The 24,782-nt window shown below is 50.4% G+C and overlaps 1 protein-coding gene across 1 annotated transcript; it reads right to left on the bottom strand.

Moving 5' to 3' along the window:
• Positions 1 to 8,176: 8,176 nt before the first annotated feature.
• RBM38 (RNA binding motif protein 38) lies at positions 8,177 to 24,620 on the bottom strand. The gene is made up of 4 exons (XM_068912985.1): positions 24,108 to 24,620; positions 23,480 to 23,603; positions 22,826 to 22,880; positions 8,177 to 9,638 (listed from the first exon to the last, which is right to left on the bottom strand). Exons 1-4 carry the CDS (start codon positions 24,273 to 24,275, stop codon positions 9,338 to 9,340), a joined length of 648 nt encoding a protein of 215 aa, XP_068769086.1. The 5' UTR covers positions 24,276 to 24,620; the 3' UTR covers positions 8,177 to 9,337.
• Between the last annotated feature and the right edge of the window lie 162 nt (positions 24,621 to 24,782).

Raw genomic sequence — 24,782 nt, 5'->3', positions numbered from 1 at the left:
TGCTGGAGTTTTTACGAACCAAGCCTTCCCACTAGGATGCCCAGAGCTGTGGGAGGAGGAGGGGAGAAGGCAGGATGTGGAAAGTGCAGTGGCACAGACTCTAGTGAATGTCACTCAGCTGGAGAGCTATTTTAAGATTTATCTTGGTGCACCCTGACAAAAATGTGCTTTGGAGCGGACCTTATCGCGGGTGTAGACTTTGGCACAGGGGAGTCTGCTGAGGGGCTACTGAAGGTATTTCTGGGAGCCGGGGGAGAGAGGGGTGCAAGGAGGGCTGGCTGGATATAGCGTTGGTGAGCAGGCGAGCCGTTGTGCCAGCGTTATGTGCTGCCACTGGTCCATCTAACACTGAATATCCTGGAGTTCAGGCATAAATGGGCCACAGTTCTGATCTAGCAAGTCCATCTGGGCAGCCCTCCAAAGTGGCAGATAGAAAGCAGCTATCTTAGCCAAAATCCCAGCGAAGGTCTGGCCTTGGCTGCTGTGCGGCTCGGTGCTGTAGGGAAGCTAGGAGGAGAGTGGAGGCCTCCTGCTCCCCTGACTCAGGCCCAGCTGAGCAGAGGAGGGATGTAGACATCCACCAGGCTGGCAGGGACCGTTGTAAAATGGATTCATTTGGTCTGCTGAGGCGCTACGTCTTACCTAGTTTCAGGCTCTAAACTTTAGATCTTCCTAAACACGACATTTTATTAGACAAAAGACCATCGCCTACTTCAGATGTCTTTCACGATGTTTATACCCGTGGGAGAACAGCGTGTTGACTGCAAAAGCAAGACGAGCATGCTGGGATATGTTTCCTGCGGCAGCTGCTGGAGCTTGTGATTCTACCTACTTCTTGTTTGCTTCCAGCTCATCCTTTCTTTCCTCGGCTCCTGCCTCCTCTGCCTCCTCGCAGGATTTCTCGCAGCCCACAAGAATCGCTTCTCGCACACGGCCTTCCCTGAGCTGGTATTGCTGAAGGCGCATGAATGTTTACTGCGCTTTTTCTTTAAAGAAAAGTTAACAAAGATTTGCTAACTGTCAAAAATACTGACTTCAACTCGTTCTCCCTGTAGAAGACGTTCTGATGGCAAATCGGAATATGAATGACTCCTCAGGGTCGCTCGTGAGCTCGCAGGCTGGCAGCAGAAGAGCTGGACTGAGCTGCAGGTTTGGTGACACCTCAGCTAAGTCACGTCACTCTCTCGCTATCTTACATTTGCGATCCAGCTGCTTGTAAAGTACTTTTAGACCTTCAAAGGCCTAAAACCTTTCCACTTTAAAGGTCTTGAACGGCACTTCTAGGAAGGCATTTCCCACGTGGTTACTAACAGGAAGAGAGCCTCAAAAACTCTTCCTCTTCATGAAGAGACCAAGTCTTAGAAGGAAATACAATACAGTGAGTGGCAAAGGAAAATGTGATTTGTATGTATAAACACAGGGAAACCACTGTGTTCTTCACTAGTATCTGTAATTAACCATTTCATAATTTATGTCAGGGTCCTCCACCGGCACAGACTTCAATCTCTTGCTCTTCCTTAGGGGGACTGCAAGTGTCTGCCCCTTCTGCTGGGGCTTCGATAATTTAACCTCTTCTGCAAGCTGGCGTTTGGTGCATTTTCTGTCTGCTGTTTCAAAAATGAAGAACAAATTAATAACAAAGCCTGAGAGAGGCCTCTATCTGTGGGCTGCAACAAATGACACTTTGCAAATCTCCAGTGCTATGGACAAGGTGAAGCAGGAAAGGCCCCCAGTGGCCCAAGCCCCCTTGCTCTGTCACGTTGCTGCCCACGCTCTGTGCATGCCAGGTTGGCATCTCCCTCACCAACGCGATCTCGTGAGAGTCTCTGAAGACCCCAGGACCATGCGGGGAGGCAGCAGTCTCTGTTGCGTTGCCCCTAAACTCCTCTTTTGGAGTTTGTGAAGTCCACAGTTGGATTGTGCCACTGGGCTGGCACTGATAGCGGCTGTGGGTAGCTGGAGCGTAACCTCCCAGTGTGGGCAAATTTGCAAACGGCCCCACCTGAAGCAAAGCTCCCCCCCACCCCGTGAAACTGGAGGTTAATGTGAATTATCACTGTCACCCTCTCGGCTGCTGGGGCCAGAGATTAGGCAGCTGTTTCTTATCACGCTGGCAGCTCCGCGCTGAGCTCGGCATCCCTTCGCTCGGCAGGGAATGGGGACCGAGGGCCATGGCAGTGAGGCTTACGTTTCAGTTTTACTCACCAAAGAAATGAGTCGGGGGCAGTTTGCCTTTTCGTACTTGTTGCACTGAGACGGCTCTCAGGGCTCGGGTTTTTGCTCTGTGTTTTTTTAACTCATCTCAGTGCATGAATCTTTTGCAGCCAGGACGCTCCTCTAACACTGCGCAGGCGCGTCTGCGGGAGCCGGGGCTTGGGCAAACCGTGCTCGCTGGAGTTTAGTCCCTTGCACAAGCAGAGCTAACTGTCAGCTGGGGGATAGGAAGAGGAAACTGGCATGTGTGTGTCTGTGTGTGCGCACGCGCACATGTAGGTGTGTGTCTGAGACACAGCGAGAGAGAGAGAGAGAGAGAGAGAGAGAAATCAAGGGTGCTCACTGTGCTGACAATCTGGCAGTGCCTCCTCCACGTGGGAACCCCACGCAGCCCCCAAAAGCTCAACTTCATAGCCCACAGGCTGCGCACTAAGGTTTCGGTCCGGTTTCCAAACCCAGCCACGGATCCTGTCTACGTCCACCTGTCGAGCAGGTCTCAGCCCTCGTGCCCCAGCCGGCCCCACCGCGTGCCCCTGCGGCCGCCTGCCCCGGTGCCCGGCCGGTTTGCGCTCCTTCGGCGGGGTCTGCCCGCAGCAAGCATTCCTGGCAAGTCAGAAGGCAGCGACGACGACATGGTCACGCATCCTTCATCTTTATTAGACTCATGACCTGGATAGTGCCGACATGCATAAACACTCGGATTCCACGTATTACTTTTTCTGCAGACTTCCCCTCTGCGGCAACGGGGAGGTTGGGTAGGCTGTCGGGCACGCTGGAGGGGACACCGCGCAATCGGGACGGCCCCCCGGGAGCTGGGCAGAGGGAAGCGGCCAGGAGTGCAGGCCGGGGGCTGCAGGGCGGAAGCGGTGCCCGCAGCCGGCTGTAGTGCTTGGACCTGCCCCGCTGCAGCCGGCGGTGCCGGTGGAGGATGCGGGGCCGCTTGGTCTGGTGGGCCGTTGCAGCGTGGCCGGCTCCTGCCAGCATTTAAACAGCTTTTTTCATTCAAGCTTGTGCAGAGCTCCTGGCAGGACCAGAGCGTTCACCCAGATTGCAGATACCTTAAATATCTATTTTCTTGACAGAGCAGACAGACTGAAGAAGTCCTTGTGGCTGGGCACAGCTTAAGGGCTCGGTGGGCAACTCTCCTCCCACCCCACTGCAGTGGGGGTTAAGTGCTGCCAAAGCGGCCAGCAGGCTGCAAAGTGCCCCGGGCTCGGCGACTGCACCATCCTCAGGGCTGCGAAGGACCTGGGCCCGCGAGCGGATCTGCCGTATTGCAGCGCTTCTGTCCCGGCCATTTCAGCACTGCTGGCGCTGCATTAAATCGCTGGGCTCCTACCGCTCGGCAAATCCTTTGTGAGTCATTTTTGTGTTTTCGTGTGTGATCAGCAAAAGGAGGACGTGCTCCTGTTTCTCTGAAAGAGGAAAAATCCAGGCCTGGGCCACAGGAGCCCACAGCGCACGTTCGGCACGCACCGGCTGGGCAAGCTCCCTGCCCAGCGCGGCTCGCGGGTCCTCCCCGCCGTGACGCGCCTGAGCACCTGCAAGCCCGTCCTTGCTGCCATTGCTGTTATCCTATGGGCCTCGGTCTAAACTCTCATCTAATCTGCAGTTCACCTGGCATCTTCAGCCTTCAGGTTTTATAAAGCAAAAGTTAAAAATACCAGTTGAAATAAGGAAATTCATATATAGTCACTTATTCATCTATATATGTGTGTGTGTGTGTGTGTGTGTGTGTGTACACACACACACACACACACACACACACACACACACACACACACACATATAAGATTAATTGGAAACAGAACACAGAATTAGTTCGCTGTACCAAAACGGCATAAAATAAAGAGTAGCATGAAAGGTTGAAAAATACTGGTGGTGTTTTGGTGTTGTTTCCCTCCCCCTCGGGCTTGCTCTACCATGTTTATGTCTAAAATTGACAGTATCTGCTAATTTTAAAGCCAGATCTCAGAAAATGTTTTTCCTTTTATTTCACTTTATTAAGCTCAAGCTTTACTTAATTATAAAAAGCTGAAGTAAACATAACCAAATGTTATTACTGAAGAAAGCAAATGGATCTCTGTATCTGTCTACACTAAACCACCAGTGTTTATCTAGAAGCAGAGATTAAATGGAAAGTGCTCAAGCATGCTTAGTCCGATTTTTAAAAATCTTTTGAGTGTTAAACGTAATAAGATGCTTAGTACTATTTTCAAAACAATAAATGTTTCCAGCTCATTTCGAAAATGCCATGCTCCCTGGCTTTACATGTTTAAATACTTTTAAAAATCTGGTCGTAGGATTTTCGGGCTCATTGATTCAATGGGACTTAACGTTCAGTTTGCTTGAGCCACTTCTGAAAATGGGATTTGAGCTCCTCTATCATGTCAGTCCCTTATATCATTTCGCCTTAGGCGTCTTCAGCTCATTCTTGTTTAAAACCAGGTACGCTGGCTCTTGAAAGAGGACGAGAAAGAGCCTTCGGCCAGCGGCCACCAGGACCAGTGGTGCAGGTGTGTAATTTTCACGTCTCTCCCCTCTACTGCCAAACACCAGTGAGGCGTTTCGGCTGGTTTCTTTCACGGCAGTAGGGTCCCAAGCCCGCGCCGGTGGGCCGGGGCGGCAAGCGGAGGTGCACCCGCTCCCATTCGGCTCTGTTTATCATTGAGGTCACAAGAAGAACCGATTTCTTTTGTACCAAAGGGAGATTTGTTGTTGTTTTTTCTCCCCCCCCCGCCCCGTTTCTGCAAGTTGTGACCTGTCTCCGCAGCACCCCCAGGGGAGAGCATGGCCACTTCAGCGCCCCGGCCGCGATAACGGCCGCCGCCGGGCTATCATGCTGACCAGAAACTTTTCCAGGAACTATCTAGTAAAACACATGATGGTGCCCCCGGCCTGGATGCTGATATGTGACTGGCATTCGCAGCGCCCCGCCGCGCAACAGTCAGTTGACTTTGTTATTCAAACTATTTTAGTGATGGTTTTTTAATCCCAGGCTTCAGTTTCCCTTTTTCTTTCTTTCTTTCTTTTCTTTCTTTCTTTTTTTTTTTTACTGTTTCTGAACAAGGGAATCTCTAATGCTGGCAGGATTTAGAGAGACACAGAGGGAAAAACAAGTTTCAGTCAGAAGTGGGGAAAGAAAAAGTAGAAAATGCTGTCAGCATTCCCTGTACGTGAGGGGGTTAAAACCCGTTTTGCCGCAAACTTTGTTTTAGAGGCTAAGTGCCAGCAGCGGCCCAGTCAGTACGCAAATAAGTGCTGTGCTCGGTCTCTGCCTCCCAGCTCTGATGTGGGGTCTCGGTCCCCGGCGCGGGGGGATGGCTCGGGGTGGGGGGATTCGGGACAGGGCCGTCGCGGGCAGGAGGGTTTCTGGGTGCTGCCGCCACGGGGCCACAGGGCTGGGCCAGCTGCTGGCCACCGACAGCAGCCGCGCGGCGGGGCGGCCGGCTGCCGCAGGAAGCAGCCCGCGTGGCCTCGCGAGATAACGCGCGTGGCCGTGCCGAGGCCTCGGCCACTGCTCCCTCCACCCCCCCGCCATCTCCCCCGCACCGCCCCGGCCTTTTATCACCAGCAAAAAGGTTGCTGTGAGTGGCCTTGCTCGTGGCGAGCGTGGGGCCGCCGCCAGAGACAGCCCTGTTGCCCCAGGAGAGGGGAGGCCGGAGGCGGCTGCGGCTCCCCCGCGGCGAGCGCCGCAGCACGGCCGGGCGGCCCCTTCCCGCCAGCCCCGCGCCCCGGCCAAGATTTAGTGCCCTTCGAGGGCAGCTGTGCGAAAGGCGGCCGGCGTCTGGGCCCGTCTCTGGGCTGGAAAGACGGTGCCCCGACCCGCCAGCCCCACCAGCCCCGCTGGGGAGCGGTGCCACAAGATGGCGGCCGGCCCTGACCAGGCAGCGTGGCGTCAGGAGGGGCCGCACGCAGTTGAGCCCGCGCAGTGCCGGCGTGGTGCTTGCCGGGGAAGGATGTGAATTTTCCACGCAAGCGACGAGGCCCAGCGGCCAGGCCGACGGCCCGGGAGGGCGTCGGCCATCACAAGGCACGCGCCGGCCCTCGCCTCGGCCGCCCCCCGGGCCAAACCCTGTATCCCCCCGCCCCGGCACTGGGGAGCGCTCCCTCCGTCTCCGCTGACGAGCGAGCGGCGCCTTCCACCTCCTCCCGGGCCTGGAGGATGTCGCCGCCACGCCGTCACGGCTGGGTTTTGGCTAAGAGGGAGCCGGCAGGCTGGGCTGTGGTGTTGATGTGGTGGCTTCTAGAAATCAGCCCGGAGCAAAACTGAGCCAGACCCAGGAATCGTTGTGGACAATAGCGGGCCGGATGGCTGCTGGAAGAGGCGCTCTGTCAGCTCTCTGCCAGTTTTGGCCACCGCTCAGGAAATTAGAGGTACCTAAATGGAAATCATCACTTTTTTTTTTTTTTTAACTTTAAAATGCACTAGACATATTTCTCAACTAGAGATTAACCTTTGGAGGCCTCGGTCCCCCAGCTGACTCGGGGAGTAGGCCCTGGGCGAAGCCAGGGGCTGGCACTCAGCACCAACGCAGCGTTCAATCACGCTCAGGCTCTGTGAGCCTCCAAAACCTGCCCCCTCCTCCTCCCCCTCAGAAAGACTTAGGGCGAGGAGCAAGAACTGCTGAATAATCTCCAGCCCTGATAGCACTTCAAAGCAAAGCGATTTCTCAGGCCAGGACGCTCTCCCTGTGAGCGCAGTGCTGGATGCAACGCCCAACTGTTACTCCTTTGGCAGGCCCACAACTGTGTACAGAAAGTAATTACTTAAAAAGGAAATAAATGTCACCCGTGTGGTTGTAAGTAAAACCCCAGGCAGGACTAATGGAACAGCATCACGATCTGCATTCTCACGCAATATCAGCAAGGCAGGAAGGAACTGTTTCCATTCATCTAGATGGGCTGTTTACTCTGGGGCCTAATGATGACACTAGCCATGCCCACCGTGTCAGTGCGCGGTAGATGCTTGCCTGCAGCTTCACCAGGTCAGTGGATCAGACTCAGAACCGTACTGCCACTGCTTTCAATCCTGTGGCACCCTCTCCTCCCCTGACAGCGTCAGGCAGCATCACCACCTCAACAGTAATATACCCTAGTGCCAAAGACGCAGGGATTTCTGGCACCAGTTCTGCTCTAACTGATGAAAAATCTAAGGCAAAGCAATAAAGTAATAAAAATCTTTCTATACTTTTATACAGATGAATTAGATAACTTACATGTTTAAGGAGAATCATTTTATTTACTTTTGAAAACAGGTATTCGAAGTTTGTAATCGTCAAAATCTGAAAACCAAATGACTCAAGCAAGTCGGTGAGGGAAGGTCAAATGTGGCCGTATGAGTAACGCGAAGGAGGCGCAGGGTGTGAAAGCACCATGCCAGAGCCTCACCGCTGCCTGCAGCCCGCCCAAGCGCTACCGGATCACAGGGACCCTCAGACACCCAGCCCTAACCAAGGCAGCGCTTTGGTATACCACAGACTTCTGCATGGATTCAATTTTGAGAAGAAACTTCTTCTTTTAAACAGTAAAAGGAGGAAAGTGCTCAGGGGTGAGGTGGTTTTTTTTGGCAATATCCTGAGAATTCTGCATGAGACCTGATCCCACCAGCAGCCGCCGTCTCGCATCCCGGTTTTAGACCTGAGCTGTGCAAGGGCTGAACCCTGCCCTTGCAGGATGGCAGCGTTTTACACGGCTGTGAGCGAGCGCCCAGCGCTGGGACCACGTGGGTCCTGCGTCAGGGTCCAGGCTCAGGCCTCGTCCCGGGTGCTCGGCCCCCCGCCGGCATTGCGCGGCCCCGGGGCTCCTACCACACTCCATTGCACGGGGCGGACGCCTGCTCCGAAACGGCCCTGGCACGTTCCCCGGCCAAAGGCCCAATGCAAGCTGAATCAGGTCCATTTGAAAGTAGTCCCTAACACACCCTAGCCAAGCACACAGGGTGTCATACATTATCAAATCGTTTTAAAAGTTAAAATATTTTATTGCTGTTCTTTGTAGAAATGCACTTAACTTACATTGTCTGTTCTCTTCCTTTATTTGGCTGTTGCAATATAGGCATAAAAAGGTTATGTTCACCCATTTGTTCAATGACATAATACCTTTTTTTTTTTTTTTTTTTTCCCTTTGATTCATTCTTGATAGTCTCCTAAGCTTTGCTGGCCAACAGCCCCAAAACTCTTTTACATAAATACTGTAAATGTCTCCATAGGTTGCAGCATTATAACAAAAGATCTACCGAAGTAGACAAAATGTTCGGTATTCTTGGTTGTTTTTTTGCATTTTAAAAATATACCTAAATTTGAGATAATCTTAACAGAGTAACAATTAAAATAAGAAAATAGTACAGTGCGTTGACTAAAGGAATATTCTGCTCTCCTCAAGCCAATATTCCCTTTTGCATGTTGAAGTGATTCAGAAATTACTTAGGAACTTTTACCTACATACAATAATTTAGTAAAATGAGAATTAAACAAGGCAGATACTTACTACTATTCTTCTGTCTGCAGTTCACAGCTCATGCGAATAAAATCGCAATAAATATTAAAAAATAGTTTTTTTCTTTTCTGTTTCTTTTTTTCTGTAAGGCATCTCTGAGTATTACAAAGTTTTTGTACAACCAAAAAATAAGATTGCTTTTTTCCATGTTCTCCGAGTACCTCTGTACCTCAACAGTAAATAAGAGGATTGCAGGTTTGATGAGGAGGGGAGGGCTGACAGGGCAGATGGGGGTAGGGGCTGGAAAGAAGACAACGGGTGATGGAAGCAGACCGCAAAGTGTGCAAGAATCTGTAGTTTTCCTGTAAAACCTTTCAGTCACTTTAAGAATATCTTCATGACAACATCTGTCCAGACTGAAAAAACTTACCAAAGTCCTTTTTCATGAGCACAGTCATACTGCAAGGGTTTGGGCTTACCCTTAACACTATAAATAGCTTAGGTATTGATACGCACCTAAATAAAGAGGACAACAAAGGGAGGGGGAGGGGATTTTTTTTTCTTTTTTTTTTTCCTTTTTTGTTTCTTTTGTACTTTTTTTTGCTGTTGTTGCTTTTGCTGTCATAGTCACATCCTTCCATGGTAACAGATTGTCCTACGTGGCGAGCGCGCGCGGGCAGGGCCCTTACTGCATGCGGTCAGGTTGCAGCTGTTGGGGCTGGTACTGAACGAAAGCCGTGGCGGGCGCTGCTGGATTGCTGGCGGTGAGGGGTGGTTGGACTGCGCCCGTGTAGCCGTATCCCACAAACCCAGCAGCGGGAGAGGCAGCGTAGGGGTACTGGTCGTAGGCAGCGGTGGTGTACTGGGAATAGGCTTGGCTCGCGGTGGTGTAGTCAATGTAGGGAGACGTGATAGACTGCACGGGGGTAGGGATCACCACGCTGGGCTGAATGATAGCTTGAGGGTAAACATAGTGAGGCGTGAGTCTGTGGAGTCAAAGACAGAGAGTCAGCGAGGGCTGCTGCCCCCCAGCCCGCGCCCTTCCCCCAGGCTCAAGCGCATCGGCCGTGGAAGCGGTGCCGCTCGGCAATGCTGCCCTCCTGCGAGGGGTGCCAGCTCAGGGTGGGCGGGAAGAAAAGCAAAACGCCCCTAAACCCCACGGTTAAAAGTAGTGCAAGGCAAAGCATGGGCCGCGAGCCCTCGAGTACAGCTCCCGTGCCTGGTGCCCGCTCCTTCGCTCTCCAGTATGGACCCCGCACGTCTTTTATCTCCCGCTGTCCAGGCTGCTGGACTCCCAAGTAGCCCCCCTGGAGAGTCGCAACGCACATCCCCTGTTGAACCTGCTCGCTGTGCCTTTTCGGCCCTGACGTGCCCTGCCTGTCCCCGTCAGCGCTGCCTCCTGCCTCTCCCTCATCCTTGAGGCAACCAATGCTTCCCACAGCGGCGTGGCAGGCCCACGCTCCTCCCCTGCGCACACTCTCCTGGAGACTCCTCACGATCCACTCGGGAAAAGGCAACCGTCAAAGACACGGAAAGGGCCTCCGGGGCGCCCCCAAGGCCTCGGCTCCGACCACGGCCCTGCTGCCCCCAGGGTGCCCACGGCCGCCGCCAAGGCCAGCGCTGTCCCCTCCCGCTGCAGCTGGTCCCCGGCACGTTTCTGCGGCAGAAACACGAGGTGCCTCGTGTGCATGTCCCATCAAGATAGCGCGCTCTGAGGGACGACCGCGGTCTTCAGGGAATAACCGAAGGCCTTCCCAGCTCGCCAGCTGTTATCATTCACTACACATTTAAGCTGGTGTTTCCATAACACTGGATGTTTAGGGCAATGCTACAGGGTGTTTGTTGTAAAACACAAGATATTAATTCTGGTTTTCTAACCCTGAGCAGCATCCCTCACCGGCTCCTGTGTCAACAACCCCTCAGCCCAGCAGCCAGGCGACAACCGGCAGCGACCTGCACGCCTGGTGACCTTTACGTCTCGCTTTCAGCAGGGACGGGAGTCTCTGGCATGGCAGAGAGCAGCTGAGCAGCGAGCCGCCCGGCTGCGCAGGGACACCGAGAGGGCAGCTAGCAGCCCCGAGGCCACCTCCATTTGATCAGCGGCGCTGGCTGCCGCTTGCTCGCAATACTCGCGAGCGTTGAGATCCAGGCTTGACAGCCTTGCGACACCAGCTGCCCTGGCCAGGCCCTGCCCCGTCCTCAGGCATTTCCTCCGCCCTTTCAGTTCAGGCCCTAAAGCGTTGCTTTTAAACAGCCAGTTTGCCCCAGCCCTGAGGTAGCTGGCATCCTGCGAGGCATTTCATAATGCCATAGTCAATTAAAATCCATAGACTGAAAGAACCTGGAGATGATCAATGCAGGATTGCCTACTAATTTCCTAGAAACTGCTAATGGGGGGGGGGGGGGAGAAGAAAAATGAAAGGGCTAGATTTTCCACACACGCCACAAAAAGTCAGGCCTCAAACAAGAGCAAAAACTATGCAAACGAAGTTTTAAGTCTGTCCGCACAAAGTGCCACAGTCCAAACAAAAACAGGCAATTGAACGTACAACTCGAGTGCAAATGGTATCCGCGTGCACAGCTCTCGATAGCAGAGAACTCCACTGTGCACAGGCTTGACAGATTTGGGGCTTGTTTAAGAAATTGCTGGTGACAGTCTGCACACCCCTAACAGCATGTGACCACTCAAATATCAGAGCCACATGCACCAAAAAAATGCATGCTATGAAAAGGTCCCTTTGGCCAGCTGCTTGCTGAATTGCATAATGCAACAGCAGTAACCAAAAAACACCCTCAACAGATGCAGTCTCATTCCAACCCCCTACCCCAATTTATTTTGGCCAAAAAAAAAAAACCCAAAAAACTTTGTAAGGAGCTTATGCAGATTCAAATATTTTTTTGAATTTTTGTGTGGATTTGTGTGACAGCACATTTTCAACCATGACCACTTTTAAAAGCCTCCCACGGGCTTTTCACAAGACATAGGCTTGTGCGTGCCTAAACTGCTTTTTAAAGCAGAGCTCAGCTGCTCATGAAAAGGATATCTTGCCCACTCACCCATCTGATCAGCAGAGTTAGAAACATGAGAAGATTCCCTGGACAACTCCTCAGAAGGATCAAGTGCTCTGGTGCTGTATGGAGACTCCTAATCAGGAGCTGGAAATTTCTGGCGGAAGATTCACTGGTTATCACAACTCCACCTGATCCCCAAGTTTGGCTGTCCGGTACCTACAATATACTGAGGTCTGTGCGGGGCTGGGAGTGTGACCGCAGGTTAGTTCTCTCTATCCAGGTGTTACAGGTTTGTCCCCATTTGCTTTCCAGCCAGCACTGGATGGTTTAACCCACTCTGCAGGTAGGAGACAGGAAAAAGGCTTCCTGCCAACAAGTGTGCCTTTGAACTAAGTTTTCTGTTGTTTCCACACTCGCATCCACATTTTGGTTTTCATTAAGGCAATTTTCATTATGAGAGCACTACTGCTAATCCTTCCCCATCATAGTAACTGCTGCCTTGGAATTGGGGTCCTCAGATAAAACGAGGCTGCCTTGGAGTAGTGCCACACCAGCACCTGGGATAGCAAGAGGAAGGATGGCTGCGAGCATCACCTTGATTTTTGGCTGATTAGAAGAAAGAGCATCTCCAAAGGTCATAGTCTTCCTAGGCTTAGTGCACAGAGAGGGACCTCATGGCCCTTCTTCCCGTAAACACACAGTACTTAACATCACCGTTTGACTAACAAAAATAAAACGAGGTGAAAAACTTCCTGAATCTTTTTTGGCTTAGTTACAATCTAAATTAAGGCCAACATGGCTGAATCAGAACACGAGGTTATGTGCAAATTCAGACCTAGGGCTCTTCATGTCTTGCGCTCTCGCAGGGGCTTGCAGCAGGACAAGCCTTTTCGGAAGAGCTGACCCCAGTCCAAACCCTGAGGTTCCTTACACTCGTTCATTTAGGGTTTTTTGCTGTTGTTTCCGTTTTGTTTAAATAATGCACAGATGCAACATTGCCCCCTGAACCTGTCACAGTCCGAGAAAAGGCTCCCCAGCGGCTCCTATACAACATCAAGTGCTGACAGAGCGTCAGAGCCAGCAAGCAACGGGCGAGAGGAAGCGGCCGTCTGGCAGCGCGGGGCCGTCGGGGCCAGAGCGCGCTCCTAGGAATGGCTGCCGGTGGAGCGTGAAGCTCGCAGCTTGCTGCCATGCCTGGGGGAGCTGGGCTCGTGCTCACAACTCGTCCCGAAGAAACGCTGCAAATTGGTTTTGCTTTTAAGTCTCCAGCTCCTCCATTATAGCTCCCAAGAGGTGCTCCGCAGAGACAGCAAATCTGCGGCATCCTAAACTACTTTCTTTCAGCAAGGAAAAGTAACCTCTTCAATACCACTTTGAATAGAAATCTTTTAACTAAGATAAGTATTCTTGTAGTCCCTTTCCAAAAATAAATCCCAATCCAAAACATGTAACAACTGCCTGTCAAATACCATACTTTATTGCACTGAAAATCACACTCAGGAACTCCAGAATCAGCTTCTATTTTAAACTGAAGGTTCTTTTGGTTTGTGGATTTTTAATAAATTTAACTCGGAATTTCAATCAGGATATTATACAGTTTGGACTTCCGAATTAGGGGAACAGATGGCAACTCATTTATCAAAACATATAACCCAAGGTAAGGTCAGCTTTGATTGCTAGCAGCTACAAAGAACACACAAAACCAGTGCAGTATGATGAAGTTATCTGCTGGCTACGTTTAGCATCCACAGAAAGGTCCTGAAATAGATTTTCTCCATTATTTGAAGATCTTTCAAAAAAAAAAAAAAGTTCTTTCGGAGTTCTGTCTTTTCCTAAAAATCACCAAGCTCTAATCTTAATTTCTAGAATGAGTCACATCTGTGTTTTAAGAGGCCTTTCCCTTCCTCCCCGCAGTTTGCCTCCACTTCTCACAATGGGCCCTGCAAGCCAGAAGAGAACTTCATCTAGAATACACGTGATTATAAAACATCAATCAAGTGATCAGCAATCACCACCACACATCAAAGTAATCCTGTGTACAGCAGATGCAAGAGATGCTTATGGCATTACAATTAATCAGTGGCAAAGGCCACAAAATACAACGAAAGTGGTCAAACCTAAGTTCAGAGCCAGTGGTGCCTGCGGGAGGGACTCGGGAGGGTCATCGTGGTGCAGGAGGGCAGCAATCAGGACCGCGACGCTAACCCATGCTCCTAACTACGTGGCACAACGCCATGTTTGCCCGGCAGCCAAAATTAAAAGACACAGAACAAAAAAGACATGGTTACAGAGCCATTGGCAGAGGAGATGCAGACTCGGCTTCTGCTTTTACTGTGCAAAATAATAATAATAATAGAACAAAAGCAGCTCATTTTCAATGCAGTCCTTGGTAGAGACATTTGAATGCGTTAGGTGAGGCTTGCTGCTGGGAGTGCATTTGGCTCCCCGGGAGGTGCAGCCTCCTGAAAGAGGCAAGCCAGGCTTGAGGAGAATTTGAAGCAGAGAGGACTGTATTTGCAAGCAGACTTTTTAAAAGCTGCAGTTGCCCGGTTCTCTGCATGGCAGTAGAAGGGCTAGAGGATGGAGTGCTGCAGGTCTTGGGTGGCTGGCAGGCAGCAGCATCCCAAAGGACCGCCAAGAGGAAAGGACAAATGTCAGGTGGCCATGCGTCCCACATCCCTTCCCAAACGGCAAGGACAAGGAAAGAGCTTGTGAGGCACTCGCCCATTCCTGCCCCCTAGCAGCAGCAGCTCTCTCCAAGAGAGATCATCTCAGAGGCACTTCATATATTTGAGTATCTTAGGTAAGGTTTACACTGGGATGCATTTTAGCTGCACCTTCCAGTCCCTCAGGTCCCTCCCGTCCTGCAGCACTTCCTATGCCAGGGCTGCGCCTAACTCCTGCACGTGGCACAGGTCCAGGAGAACAGTACCCCAGAGCTCCCCATCTCTCAAGCTCTCCCGGACACCTCGGCAGTCAGTTTTGCTGGTTCTGGAGAGGTGGGGGACAGCCAATTTCTTTGCTGCAATCCTCTGTCACGAGTGACAGGGAGTCTCACAAATACCTGGGAGAAGGGAAGGAGGAGGCGGCACACACGCCTCCCTCTCCGTGTGCCTGAAAGGAAGAACAGGCTGCCCTGGGGAGTGGGCCCCCTGCACCAAAGTGCTCCACGGCCAGGAGCATACAGAGAGGTGCCAACCTGCCACCGTGCCATGGCACAACGCACGGGGCTCTTGGCAATGTCACAGAGATCAGCCCACAAATGCCACCAGCCTCTTAATCTCTTGAGGAATAAAGCAGCAGAGCCCTTTGTGTTTGCCTGTGACAGCCCCAACTCTAGCATTTGACCCTAGGAATTTGGCCTCCATTTTGACTAGAGTTGACCTGCTAGCTGCCACAGGGACACCCACACTCCCACAACATGCAATGGCAGCACCAACAGATGTATCTGAGCTCGCTGGACACGCAATGCTAGAGATGATGCCACGGCAGACGATACCAAGCATTTTCATTGGTAGGTGGTACTGCAGAATGAGTTGAGCACAGCTACAGCTGTCCACGACAGCAATATGAAAACTACCGACCTATGGAGAAGTAACACCTCCAGCCACAGCATGGATGACAGACTTGAAGATATATTTTTCAGCGGATTCATGAGTTTAAGTGCATCAGATAGAAGCTGCCTTGGGAAACACACCACAGCAACACCAAGGAAAGCAGCAGCAGAATCACAAACTCTATACCTGTAATGCTGCAGTGCCACATTAGTGTTACATGGTGTTGTCGCATCCTGCCATAACTTACACCCCAAGAACATAATTCCTGAAGGATGCTCCCAAGCCAGCAAGCATTCACCTCCACTGGGCCACCTTGACACTTTAAATAAGCCTGTGGGGAGGTGTCTGCATGCTTGGCCACACAGATCTCAGCCCAGGCCACACCGCCAGGCTGCAGCACTGGTGAGAAATGCAAGCCCTTGTTCTCAAGTCCAAACATGATGCAGAAGGGCTACAGGCTGGAGTCGTGGCCAAGCCAGATCCTACCTGCCAGCAAGGACTCCTGCCCTGAGAGGAGATTACATGGGGCTCACTAACAGTTTGGTGGAGATGGAACATTCATTCTGCCCAGACCACTCCACGATTCATCAGCGTTTACTGACATGGGCTGGGGTTGAACAACTGACATGACAAACTTCTGAATCTTGAAGTTCCCCCATTAAAGCTGATTAAAACACGCACTGAAATGTCAATGGCTTCTGCATCATCAGCCAGCTACCTCAGCCAGCTAGAAATAAGATGAGGATGAACTCCACAAGTCCCATGTGGTTCAGTATTAATCCTGAATTATTACACTTTCACACAGACACAATAAAGCAAAACAACCAACACTCCCTTCCCTGCCTGCCAATCTTGTAACTAAACTGCCTGTCTTCTGCTCTTCCTTTTCTGGCCTTTTTGGAAAATTTACACAGCAGGCTGGGCAGGCAGCTACACAACCAGGTTTCCTGCTTCCCTGTTGGGATGAGGGCGTCAACACACTGGTGGCAAGCACAAAGGAACAACCTGCTGTAAAAAACTATCCCAGCTACAAATCAGTACAAGAGAAAAAATAAGCATATAACAGGATTCAATGAAAAACTCTACTAGCTGCTGAGTCTACCTAAACCATTGCTTGAGAAATACAAATGCCAACATAAACTAAAAGAGCAATTCATGATTTCAATCTATTTTAATTTTGGCAGGAGAGAGAAAATTTGGGGACACGGAGGCACTACGGCAGCTGAGAACCTAGCATAGCCCAGCAATGCCATCGTTTTATAGCGTTAGAGCATCTTGACTTCATGACACGAAAAACTAATTGCCTGTAGCAGAGGAAGGAACATCCCATCGAAACAAATAAAAAGAAATGCCATCTACATCTCCCAGAATGGAGTGCAGAGGGGGGGGAAAAAAAAAAAAAGGTGGCAAGCCAGAGATGAGAACGCATCTTCTCACAAAGATCTAATCCTCCTCCTCGGCTTAACCAAGGGTCTGAGAGCAACATCCAGAGCTCCGCCAGGAGTTATCCAGGCTCAACACATTTACAACTTTATCCTCTGCATCTCACTTCCTCCACACCCAAGGGAAAAAGGAAAACAAAAATCTCTAACAAAGACATGCCAGACCAAACCAAAAATAGTTTTGGAGAAGCAGGCTGAAAAATACTCAGGTAGCAGAGCTGGAGATAACATCTGCCTGAAACAAGAGCCATCTGGCACCAAGGAAAAAGCAACATGGAAGTTTATCCACAACTAGTCAGCTACACAGAGAGGAAAAGCCCTCCCCTTTCAATTCATCAGCAGAGCCAAAACAGAAACCAACTGACAGAAAAACAGAACATGTCCTATGCCCGTATGTTACAGGAATACCGAGTCCTTCAATCTCAGTGCGAGAACCTCAGGGTGTCAGACTCACACTGTTGATGTAGGAGGAGAACTGGAGGCTTATACAGATCAACCCAGGAAGCCCCAGGAGCTCTGCCTTTAATTAAGCTTTCCGGTTTTCTTCTGCAATTTGAAGAAAATCAGAGGCTGCAGAAACATCTTTAAAGTCTTTTCATATACCTGAGAAGTTCTGATACTGTATATTATACACACACACACACATATATATATATATATATACACACACATACACACTATTTTCAACTTGTTTCATTTTTGAGCTAGGTTTCCCTCTTTACATGTGCTCCCCTTCCATTGATTTTTAATCAAAATTATCAGTATATTTATCAAAACCTTTTTCTGTTATATGAAGTATTTTGAGGTAGAATGTAGAATACTTTAAATATGGCAAAAGCAATGAAATATCTATTTTTAATAAAAGAAAAAAATTATATTGATGAAATAGGTAATTTGTCAGCCAAAAAAGAAATTCCATTTTAAGAGTTTCAGTGATCTCCCCAGCCAGCTGTGCCTTTCTTGATCTATAGTATCTAAGACATCTCTTCTCTACGTCTTCCCACGAATCAGGATCACACAGGGAGCTGTGGCACTGCCACTGCCCTCTGCACGGCTTTCCCAGGCCTCCAGAGCTGCACCTTTTTGTCCCGGACAGAGCTAGTGAAGCTCAGCCTACGACAAAGGAGAGCTGAAACGCGCAACGGTGGCAATGGAGAAAGCGCAGGGGACAGCCACGGTCCTGGATTGCAGGATTTACAGAAAGAGGAATAGGAGACTCAGTTTTAACTCTGAGGTCCAAGATTTTTCATCTTTTGTGATCATAGAATATATTTAGCTCTGGTATGTCGCTTGCTCCCATCTGTGGGGAACAAGTGCTTCATCTAAGTCATATTTAGAAGTGACCTGGTGTCCTTGCTACTAAATTATCAACACAACAACTGTCTAGTTCCCTTGCTGGTGTCCCCAGCTTGGAGGCGAGCTAGTCAGAACTGCATTTATCATTCGAATTACTCGGGATGTGTTTAATAGTACAAAGTTATGGACCAGCATATTCCAGCAGCTATGCAAAAAAAAGAAGATGAGATCAAGTATAAGCAGGACTGCTCCAAAAACTCAGACACGTGCACAAATCTGCCACACTGGGATTAAAGTGGCACCAGCCCAAAATAGGAGAATTTTGCATCTGCTGCTCCCCAGCTCTCTGCCACGAGGGGAAAGAACACGGGAGTCTACTGCTAAAGTAGCTGCTCTCACACTGGCGAGGATAAAGAGCAAAGCCACCGAAGGCAACGGAATCACACCCAGAAAGAACAGCATGACTGAAGTCACGTGTTAAAAAGACAAAGTTACAGTCCGCTCAGGCTCGTCCCCCATCACATACCGGCCGGCCCCCAACTTCACTGGAATGGCACATAGCATCTTTCATCAAGAGTCTGTCCCTTGCAAAAGGTCCAGTCCTGCCCTGCGCTCAGCACACCATTTATATAGCCATTATAAAGTCGGTGCATCTGACCGTGCTCTCGTTTTGCACGGTCCTGCGGATCTATACAAGATACAGGACATCAGTTAATTACGCCCAAGACAATGGTATCAAGCCCTTGGGTCCGATTCCAGCGTTTGCCGCCTTAAAAGAAACGTCCAAGAAAAAGTGCAGAGCCACAAGATCTACTCCTAACTACGTATCCTTAAAAAAGGAGCTCTTTCTGATGGGCAAGCGTTTGGTTGGAACAACACTAACCATGCCTGAGAATGAGCAGCTGAAGCCATTTGGAAAACGGATTTTAATGTTTCTTAGGAAATTCCCCCAATCACTCCAGCCTCCCCCCCCCCCCCCCCCCCCCCCCAAAAAAAAAAGCTTTCATTTTATTGGCACAGGATAAAGAGCAGGTGCTGGGTGCACCCTCCCCATGGCAGCCGCTCGTGACCGGCAGAGTGGCCTGGGCTTCCGCAGCAGGCCAGCTTTTTGGTAAGTGGTGAAGTAGGAAGTCGGAGCACAGGGGATGCCAGCTGACAGAGACTTAGCAGGGGCAAGGACAGCGCACGCCTTTTTATAAGCATAACCACAAAAAAGATGAAAGTTTGTTTCCTTTTATATTTAACCCAATAGAGAAGTTTTAAGGATAAACAGCTGCGAGGGGGGGGGGGGGGCCTGACACAAAGAGGGACTTTCTTCACTTCCTAACTGCAGCAGCATCCATGCACAAACTTTCAAACTCAGATTTCACTATTTCTGACACTGCCCGAGACCAAACGTGGAGCAGAGCAAGTTGGCCCAGTGCCACCAGGCTTCATGGGTCCCCATCACCGCTCATCTGATAAAGTCATAGTGACAAACACGTGGTGCTACTGTGCTGCTTTAGCGACACTTTACACTTGTTACACTGAAATAACCAGCTACACAAGGACAAGGGACCGCTGGAGCGATGACATCCAGCGTGCACATATGGAAAGGGCTGGATCCTGCTGCAGGAGACAGCTGCATACGTTTCCAAGAGCTCAGTCACTTACTCAGTCACTGGTAGACCTCCCGCACACATAGCTCCTTCGCCGAGGCTCCGCCGCAGGAACGCATGTGCCACATGCTGCTTGCGCCCAGAGCAGAAAGCACGGCTGGGAACGGGAGGCCAGGGAATCCCCGGTGCCTGCACGGGCTCGTGCCTGTCTAGAGCACCACCGTCCCAGAGGAAAGGACCAAGAGGGGGGCGCAAAGCTGCTCTGCCACATCACCATGGTTTCCTGGTCCAGTGGTCTACGTAGCTGCTCCTAGTAGCTTCAGCGAGGTCTCCACGTTTCTCAAAATTTCTTAAGAGGGACGTTGCTGCCGTGGGAGACTGCTCCATTTGGAGAGAGCGTTTTCCCCCGTCCTCCGATCACGTAAGCGCAACAGGCAAGAGCTGTAGCACTCCCAGCTGCCTCCAAGCAAAGCACAGGCTACAGGCTAAGCCTCCAGGCCTAACGTTGCTTCCACAAACTCAGAAGCCGGATCTCCGAGTCACCCTGACACAGACACGTCCTTTGCCTTGCGTTACTATTAAAATCTGGTTATGACAACCTAGAGACTACTTTTAAAAAAAAGGATTTGCTACAGACTCTGTGCTGTCTGTTGAGCGTGTGCATCCCCTGCCAGGACAGCGGGAGGAAGGAGAGAGGCTCTTTACGGTTTCTCTTTCTGTTCCGCATACCCTAGGCAATATTTACAGCTGCCTTTGGGACCCTGGTGCCGGGGGGCAGCCTTCAGTTTATAAATAATCTTCAGTGATGTTTGGGTAATTTTCATAGTTTCCGTTCATTTAAAGTTTCACCAAAACCTGTATTTTTGCAGCTTGATAGCTTGAACATGATTGGGTTGCTGGTTTTCTCTTATTTAACTGTCTGGCAGTTGATGAATTTTTCATTCACGTCTTCCTTGCCAAGTCCAGTTTGCACGCCTGGTACCCTGTGTCCCATAATTGTCTTTTAGAAGACCGTGACATGAACGTTTTGCAGAGAAAGGAACTGCAGGAGAGAAACCCCTGCGATGTCTTACACTGAGAACAAAGTAGATGAGCCAGAGTTTAATTTGGGAAAGGTGAGGATGCGCTCCACAAGGCGCAGAGGAAGTGGGCAAGAGCAAGCTGATCAAGCTTCCAAAGTAAGACAGACCCTGCCAAACTCCTCATCTATCCTCAAATCCCACAGAGGGCCAAGGAAATTGTGGGTATGAGGGAACACAAGAGCAGAGCCTGGCAGGCCTGTACTCCTGCTGATGGTACTGAAGAGACAAAGAGCGAACCGGCAGCCAAGCCCCACCGCTTGACTGAGCACCTGATGCTTTGCTCCGCAGCCGCAGAGCGGCCCCAGTCACGGTGCTCAGGTAAACAGCTCCACGATTTGCCAAATCCACATTTCCAGTGATTCTGCTCCAGCAATGACTGAATGCAATGAAATTCTTGTTTACCAATGCTTGCCAATAATGATATACAATCCCCTCCCTCCACCCCTCCAGTCTCCTGGTTCCTGTCTCTTGGCAACTGATAAATAATTTATAGCGCTCTCTGCTGCATGTGCTAACTGCAGCTCTGCTGGTTTAATGATGAAACCAATGCCTAAGAACTGGAACAGTAACTGTCTACATCACAAGGAACACATAGTCAGTTGATCCCACGCTCCTCTGTATGCAAAACTAAAAGCAAACTGTTCAAAAAGAGAAACAACTTTTGTTCCACAGCTGCAGAGCTGAAACTGCCGTGCAGGAAAGGCACACGCAGGGACAGCCGATTATCTGCGAGGGGAACAGGCGCGAGCTGACGCTCCTGCCAACACAGCTTGTTTAACACGCTTCACCATTTTGCTCTTCTCTGTTACTGCGCATGGAAAACCTCGCAACATGCTGTTTTTATGATCAACTTCTGTTGTGCGCTCCTGTGCCGTTCAGAAAGCCTCTGGTGCTCGCATCTCAGAGGTACCACCGCTGCCTACCTCAGAGGCTAAGAAGCTGTTGCAGTTCACATGCGAGGAGAGCTATTAAGAAGCAGCAGTTTGTCTACCTGGACTAATGTGACTCTTGCACCAAAAAAGAGACTCTTCATCTCATGACAGATGTTCTTCGAGTCTTTCCAATAGAGCCGTAATCACTTATGAAAACCGGCATGTTTGAACCGTAGACAAGACACATACACAGGGTGCGCACTATTGTGGCAACAGAGTCTCTTACATCCATAAACTCATTGGAATGAGACTACCCAGGCAGTTGGCAACTGCAGGCGTGAGGGCAGAGGAGTGAAAGTTTCTGTTTTGTTGTTAGCTTTTTTTTTTTAAGCTATGAACTGAGAACAGGGAAGGAATGAAATATTTCTATTGACAAAGGCCAAAATCCCGTCTATTTATATTAGAGCCACACAAAAACCACAACAGAGCAGTGCTCAAAAGCTTTAAAAAAATGCACCTACTTTCTTAATGCTCTTCGACAATAATAATAAAACCCCCCTATCAATATTCACTTTCTGAAATGGCGTAAAAAAAAGAACTGCATCAATCATTAAACAGTTAAATGAAGGCAGTATGACAGTCACTATTGTTCCCATGAAGCACACTTGTCTTTTGCCGAGCAGCTGCCAGATCCTATTAGATGTATAAAAAGAGGACTTTTCTAACTGAGTAGGGATGGTATAAGCTATTGAAAACAGCAGACAAAAGCCCACTTTTGCAGACTATTCAAGCCTTGTATAACATCTGTCCAAAATCAATTTTTGACCTAATGTTACTTTCATTAAGTAACAGACTTTGTTTCCAACGCAATTTGTTTTCTAGGATAAGATTGTATCCTAAGCATTGTTACGTGGGAAACAGCAGAGAGGAAGCAGAATATCTCATTTGAGAAACATGAGAACAGAATTTGCTTAATTGTTTTGACACCTTAAGTCCTACAATAGGGAAAATATTTTCCATTTATTTAAATTTATCTGAATTCTTGAAGCTGGCAAAGCAGCAAGCAATGTATTAGGGTTATTATGATTAAGATTTACTGAGGATAAAGGAGGATCTTTGGGAATTATATGAAAGCTGACAAATACACAAAACTTCTGAAATCTTCACGAGAAATAAAGCATTCTGAGCATTAACAGCAGCTGTTGAAACTGTCCGCTCTTTAAGGATAAGGTCTTATTCATATGTTCTAAACAATGAGGAAGTTGATTCACGAATTTGATTTCAAACCGACTGTTAAGAAACATTTTCACTTACCCAAAGGGTCTCTGAATAAAGGCTGGATGTAGCTGCTGCACACCTATGGTAAAACCTAAAAAAAAGTGTCCAGAAAACTATTATTAATAAAAGGCATCCACTGTACCATGCAACTTGCAATCCATGTGCACAGCTACATCTCAGACCACATGTACACGCATTCTATCCGCTATGCATGTGAGCAAATTTAGAGTCCCATTTAGAAGCAGTTTAATTTTAATATGCATATGATATGCACAAAGACCAGATGGGAATTCACACTGAAGAACAGCGTGAAAACTCTTATCGAAACAGACAATGGAATATAATGCCTTATTTCACATACTGCGTGCTGTGGTCACTAAAGGGCAGAACGATTAAATGGATGTTACTGTTAATACTGATGTAACAAAAAGCAAAGAACAGGAAAACAGAGTAGCTACTGCAGAAGTCGGCTTTAACTCAGTTATAGGCATTAACACCGGTGTTAACAGGTAGGAGGAGTAAGAAGATCTGGAAGCGAGGTAACTGGACTACATGGTGTCCTCACACAGCAAGCAAAACTGTGAGGGATAGCACGGGTCATCAGATCAGATGAATCCAGCCCAAGCAACCCACTTCCTTGTCCTACAAGTTATTCTAACAGAGAAAGATGGGGTCACCAGGATGCCTCACCAGTTTGAATACTCCTTGGTTTTGCTCCCAAATATGCCAAGTTCACATTTGCTTTCCTGCCATCAATGATGGGGTTGGGGTCTTTGCATGCTCTTTCAGCTGCAGCTCGGTCTGCCATGGTCACCTGCAATCAAGCACAGCCTTGTTTGTAGCAACAGTACTTTGCAAACTTTCCGGCAGCAGGCACTGAGCGGAGTTTATTTATTGTTCTATTTCGAATCAGGAGCTAAGCTCTGCTTCTTGAGATCTCACTTGCATAGCAAGAGGGGAAGGGGCCCTGCGGGCTCCCCCCTTGGAAAGTTGCTGTGTTGGGCTCATGCCAGGAATTTTCCCCTGCTCCTTACTTTTCCCCCCCCTCCCCCCCTTTTAACAAGTCGGTGGAGCCAGTCCCAGCACTCCCTAAAGCAGAGGCTGCTGGAAGGCGAGGACACGCTCCCCCGAAACACGCGCAAGGCGCAGCGGGCGAGGGCGGCGCAGCCTGCTCCGCCGAAGGCTGCGGGGGAAGCCGCCAGCCGGGCCGGGGCAAGGAGGTGCTGGAGGCCGGCAGCGCCCCGCGCCCCAGCCTTTGTCCCGGCGCGGCTCCGCGCTGCCCCTCGGCCCGCCCCTCACCGCCGCCTCGGGCACTTACAAAACCATATCCCCGGGATTTGCCGGTCTGCCGGTCGGTGATCACCACCGCCTCCTCGATGTCCCCGAAGACCTCGAAGTACTTCCTGAGGGAGGAGTCCGTGGTGTGGTAGGGCAGCCCCCCGACGAAGATCTTGGTGAAGGTGGTGTCCTTCTGCACCGTGTGCATGATGGTGGTGCCGGGCGCGGCGGCAGCGGCGGGCGCCCGCCGCAACCACCATCCACCCCGCTCGGCGCGCAAGGGGCTGGGGCGAAACCTCCGCCACCAGCAGCCAAAAAAATCCAACACCCTCCCCCCACCCCCCCACCCCCCAAAAAAAAAAAGAAAAAAAAAAAGAAAAAGAAAAACAACCGCTGGAAGCGAGAGAAGCGGCGGGTCAGAGCCGCGGCGCTACGGCGGGGGCATACCCCTGCGCAGCGGGCCCGGCGGCCGCCTTTGTCCCACGCAGCGCGGGCGGCGGCGCCGCGGCCGCGCCCTCCCGCCGGTGCCGGTGAGTAGCGGCCGCCCGCCGCCGCCGCCGCCTTTGTAGGGCCGCGCCCGCCCCGCCCCGCCCCGCCCCGCCCCGCCCCGCCGCCGCGCAGGGGCGCTCGGGCCGCGTAGTCCGCCCGGCCGCGGGGGGGGGGGCGCAGCCGCCGCGGAGGCTCCTGCGGGGGGGGGGGGGTGGGGGTGCGGGAC

The sequence above is a fragment of the Struthio camelus genome, chromosome 18 (assembly GCF_040807025.1).
Source record: "Struthio camelus isolate bStrCam1 chromosome 18, bStrCam1.hap1, whole genome shotgun sequence".
In the NCBI taxonomy this organism is placed as follows: Eukaryota; Metazoa; Chordata; class Aves; order Struthioniformes; family Struthionidae; genus Struthio; species Struthio camelus.
This window is presented reverse-complemented; position numbering and strand designations above follow the sequence as displayed.

Bases quoted from the DNA above. Each gene is read 5' to 3' on its own strand.
- RBM38 (XM_068912985.1), bottom strand. From the start codon at position 24,275: ATGCACACGGTGCAGAAGGACACCACCTTCACCAAGATCTTCGTCGGG. The intron at 23,604-24,107 runs GTAAGTGCCCGA...GCTTGATTGCAG, and splicing joins AATCCCGGGGATATGGTTTT to GTGACCATGGCAGACCGAGC. The intron at 22,881-23,479 runs GTGAGGCATCCT...ACTTTTTTTTAG, and splicing joins ACCAAGGAGTATTCAAACTG to GTTTTACCATAGGTGTGCAG.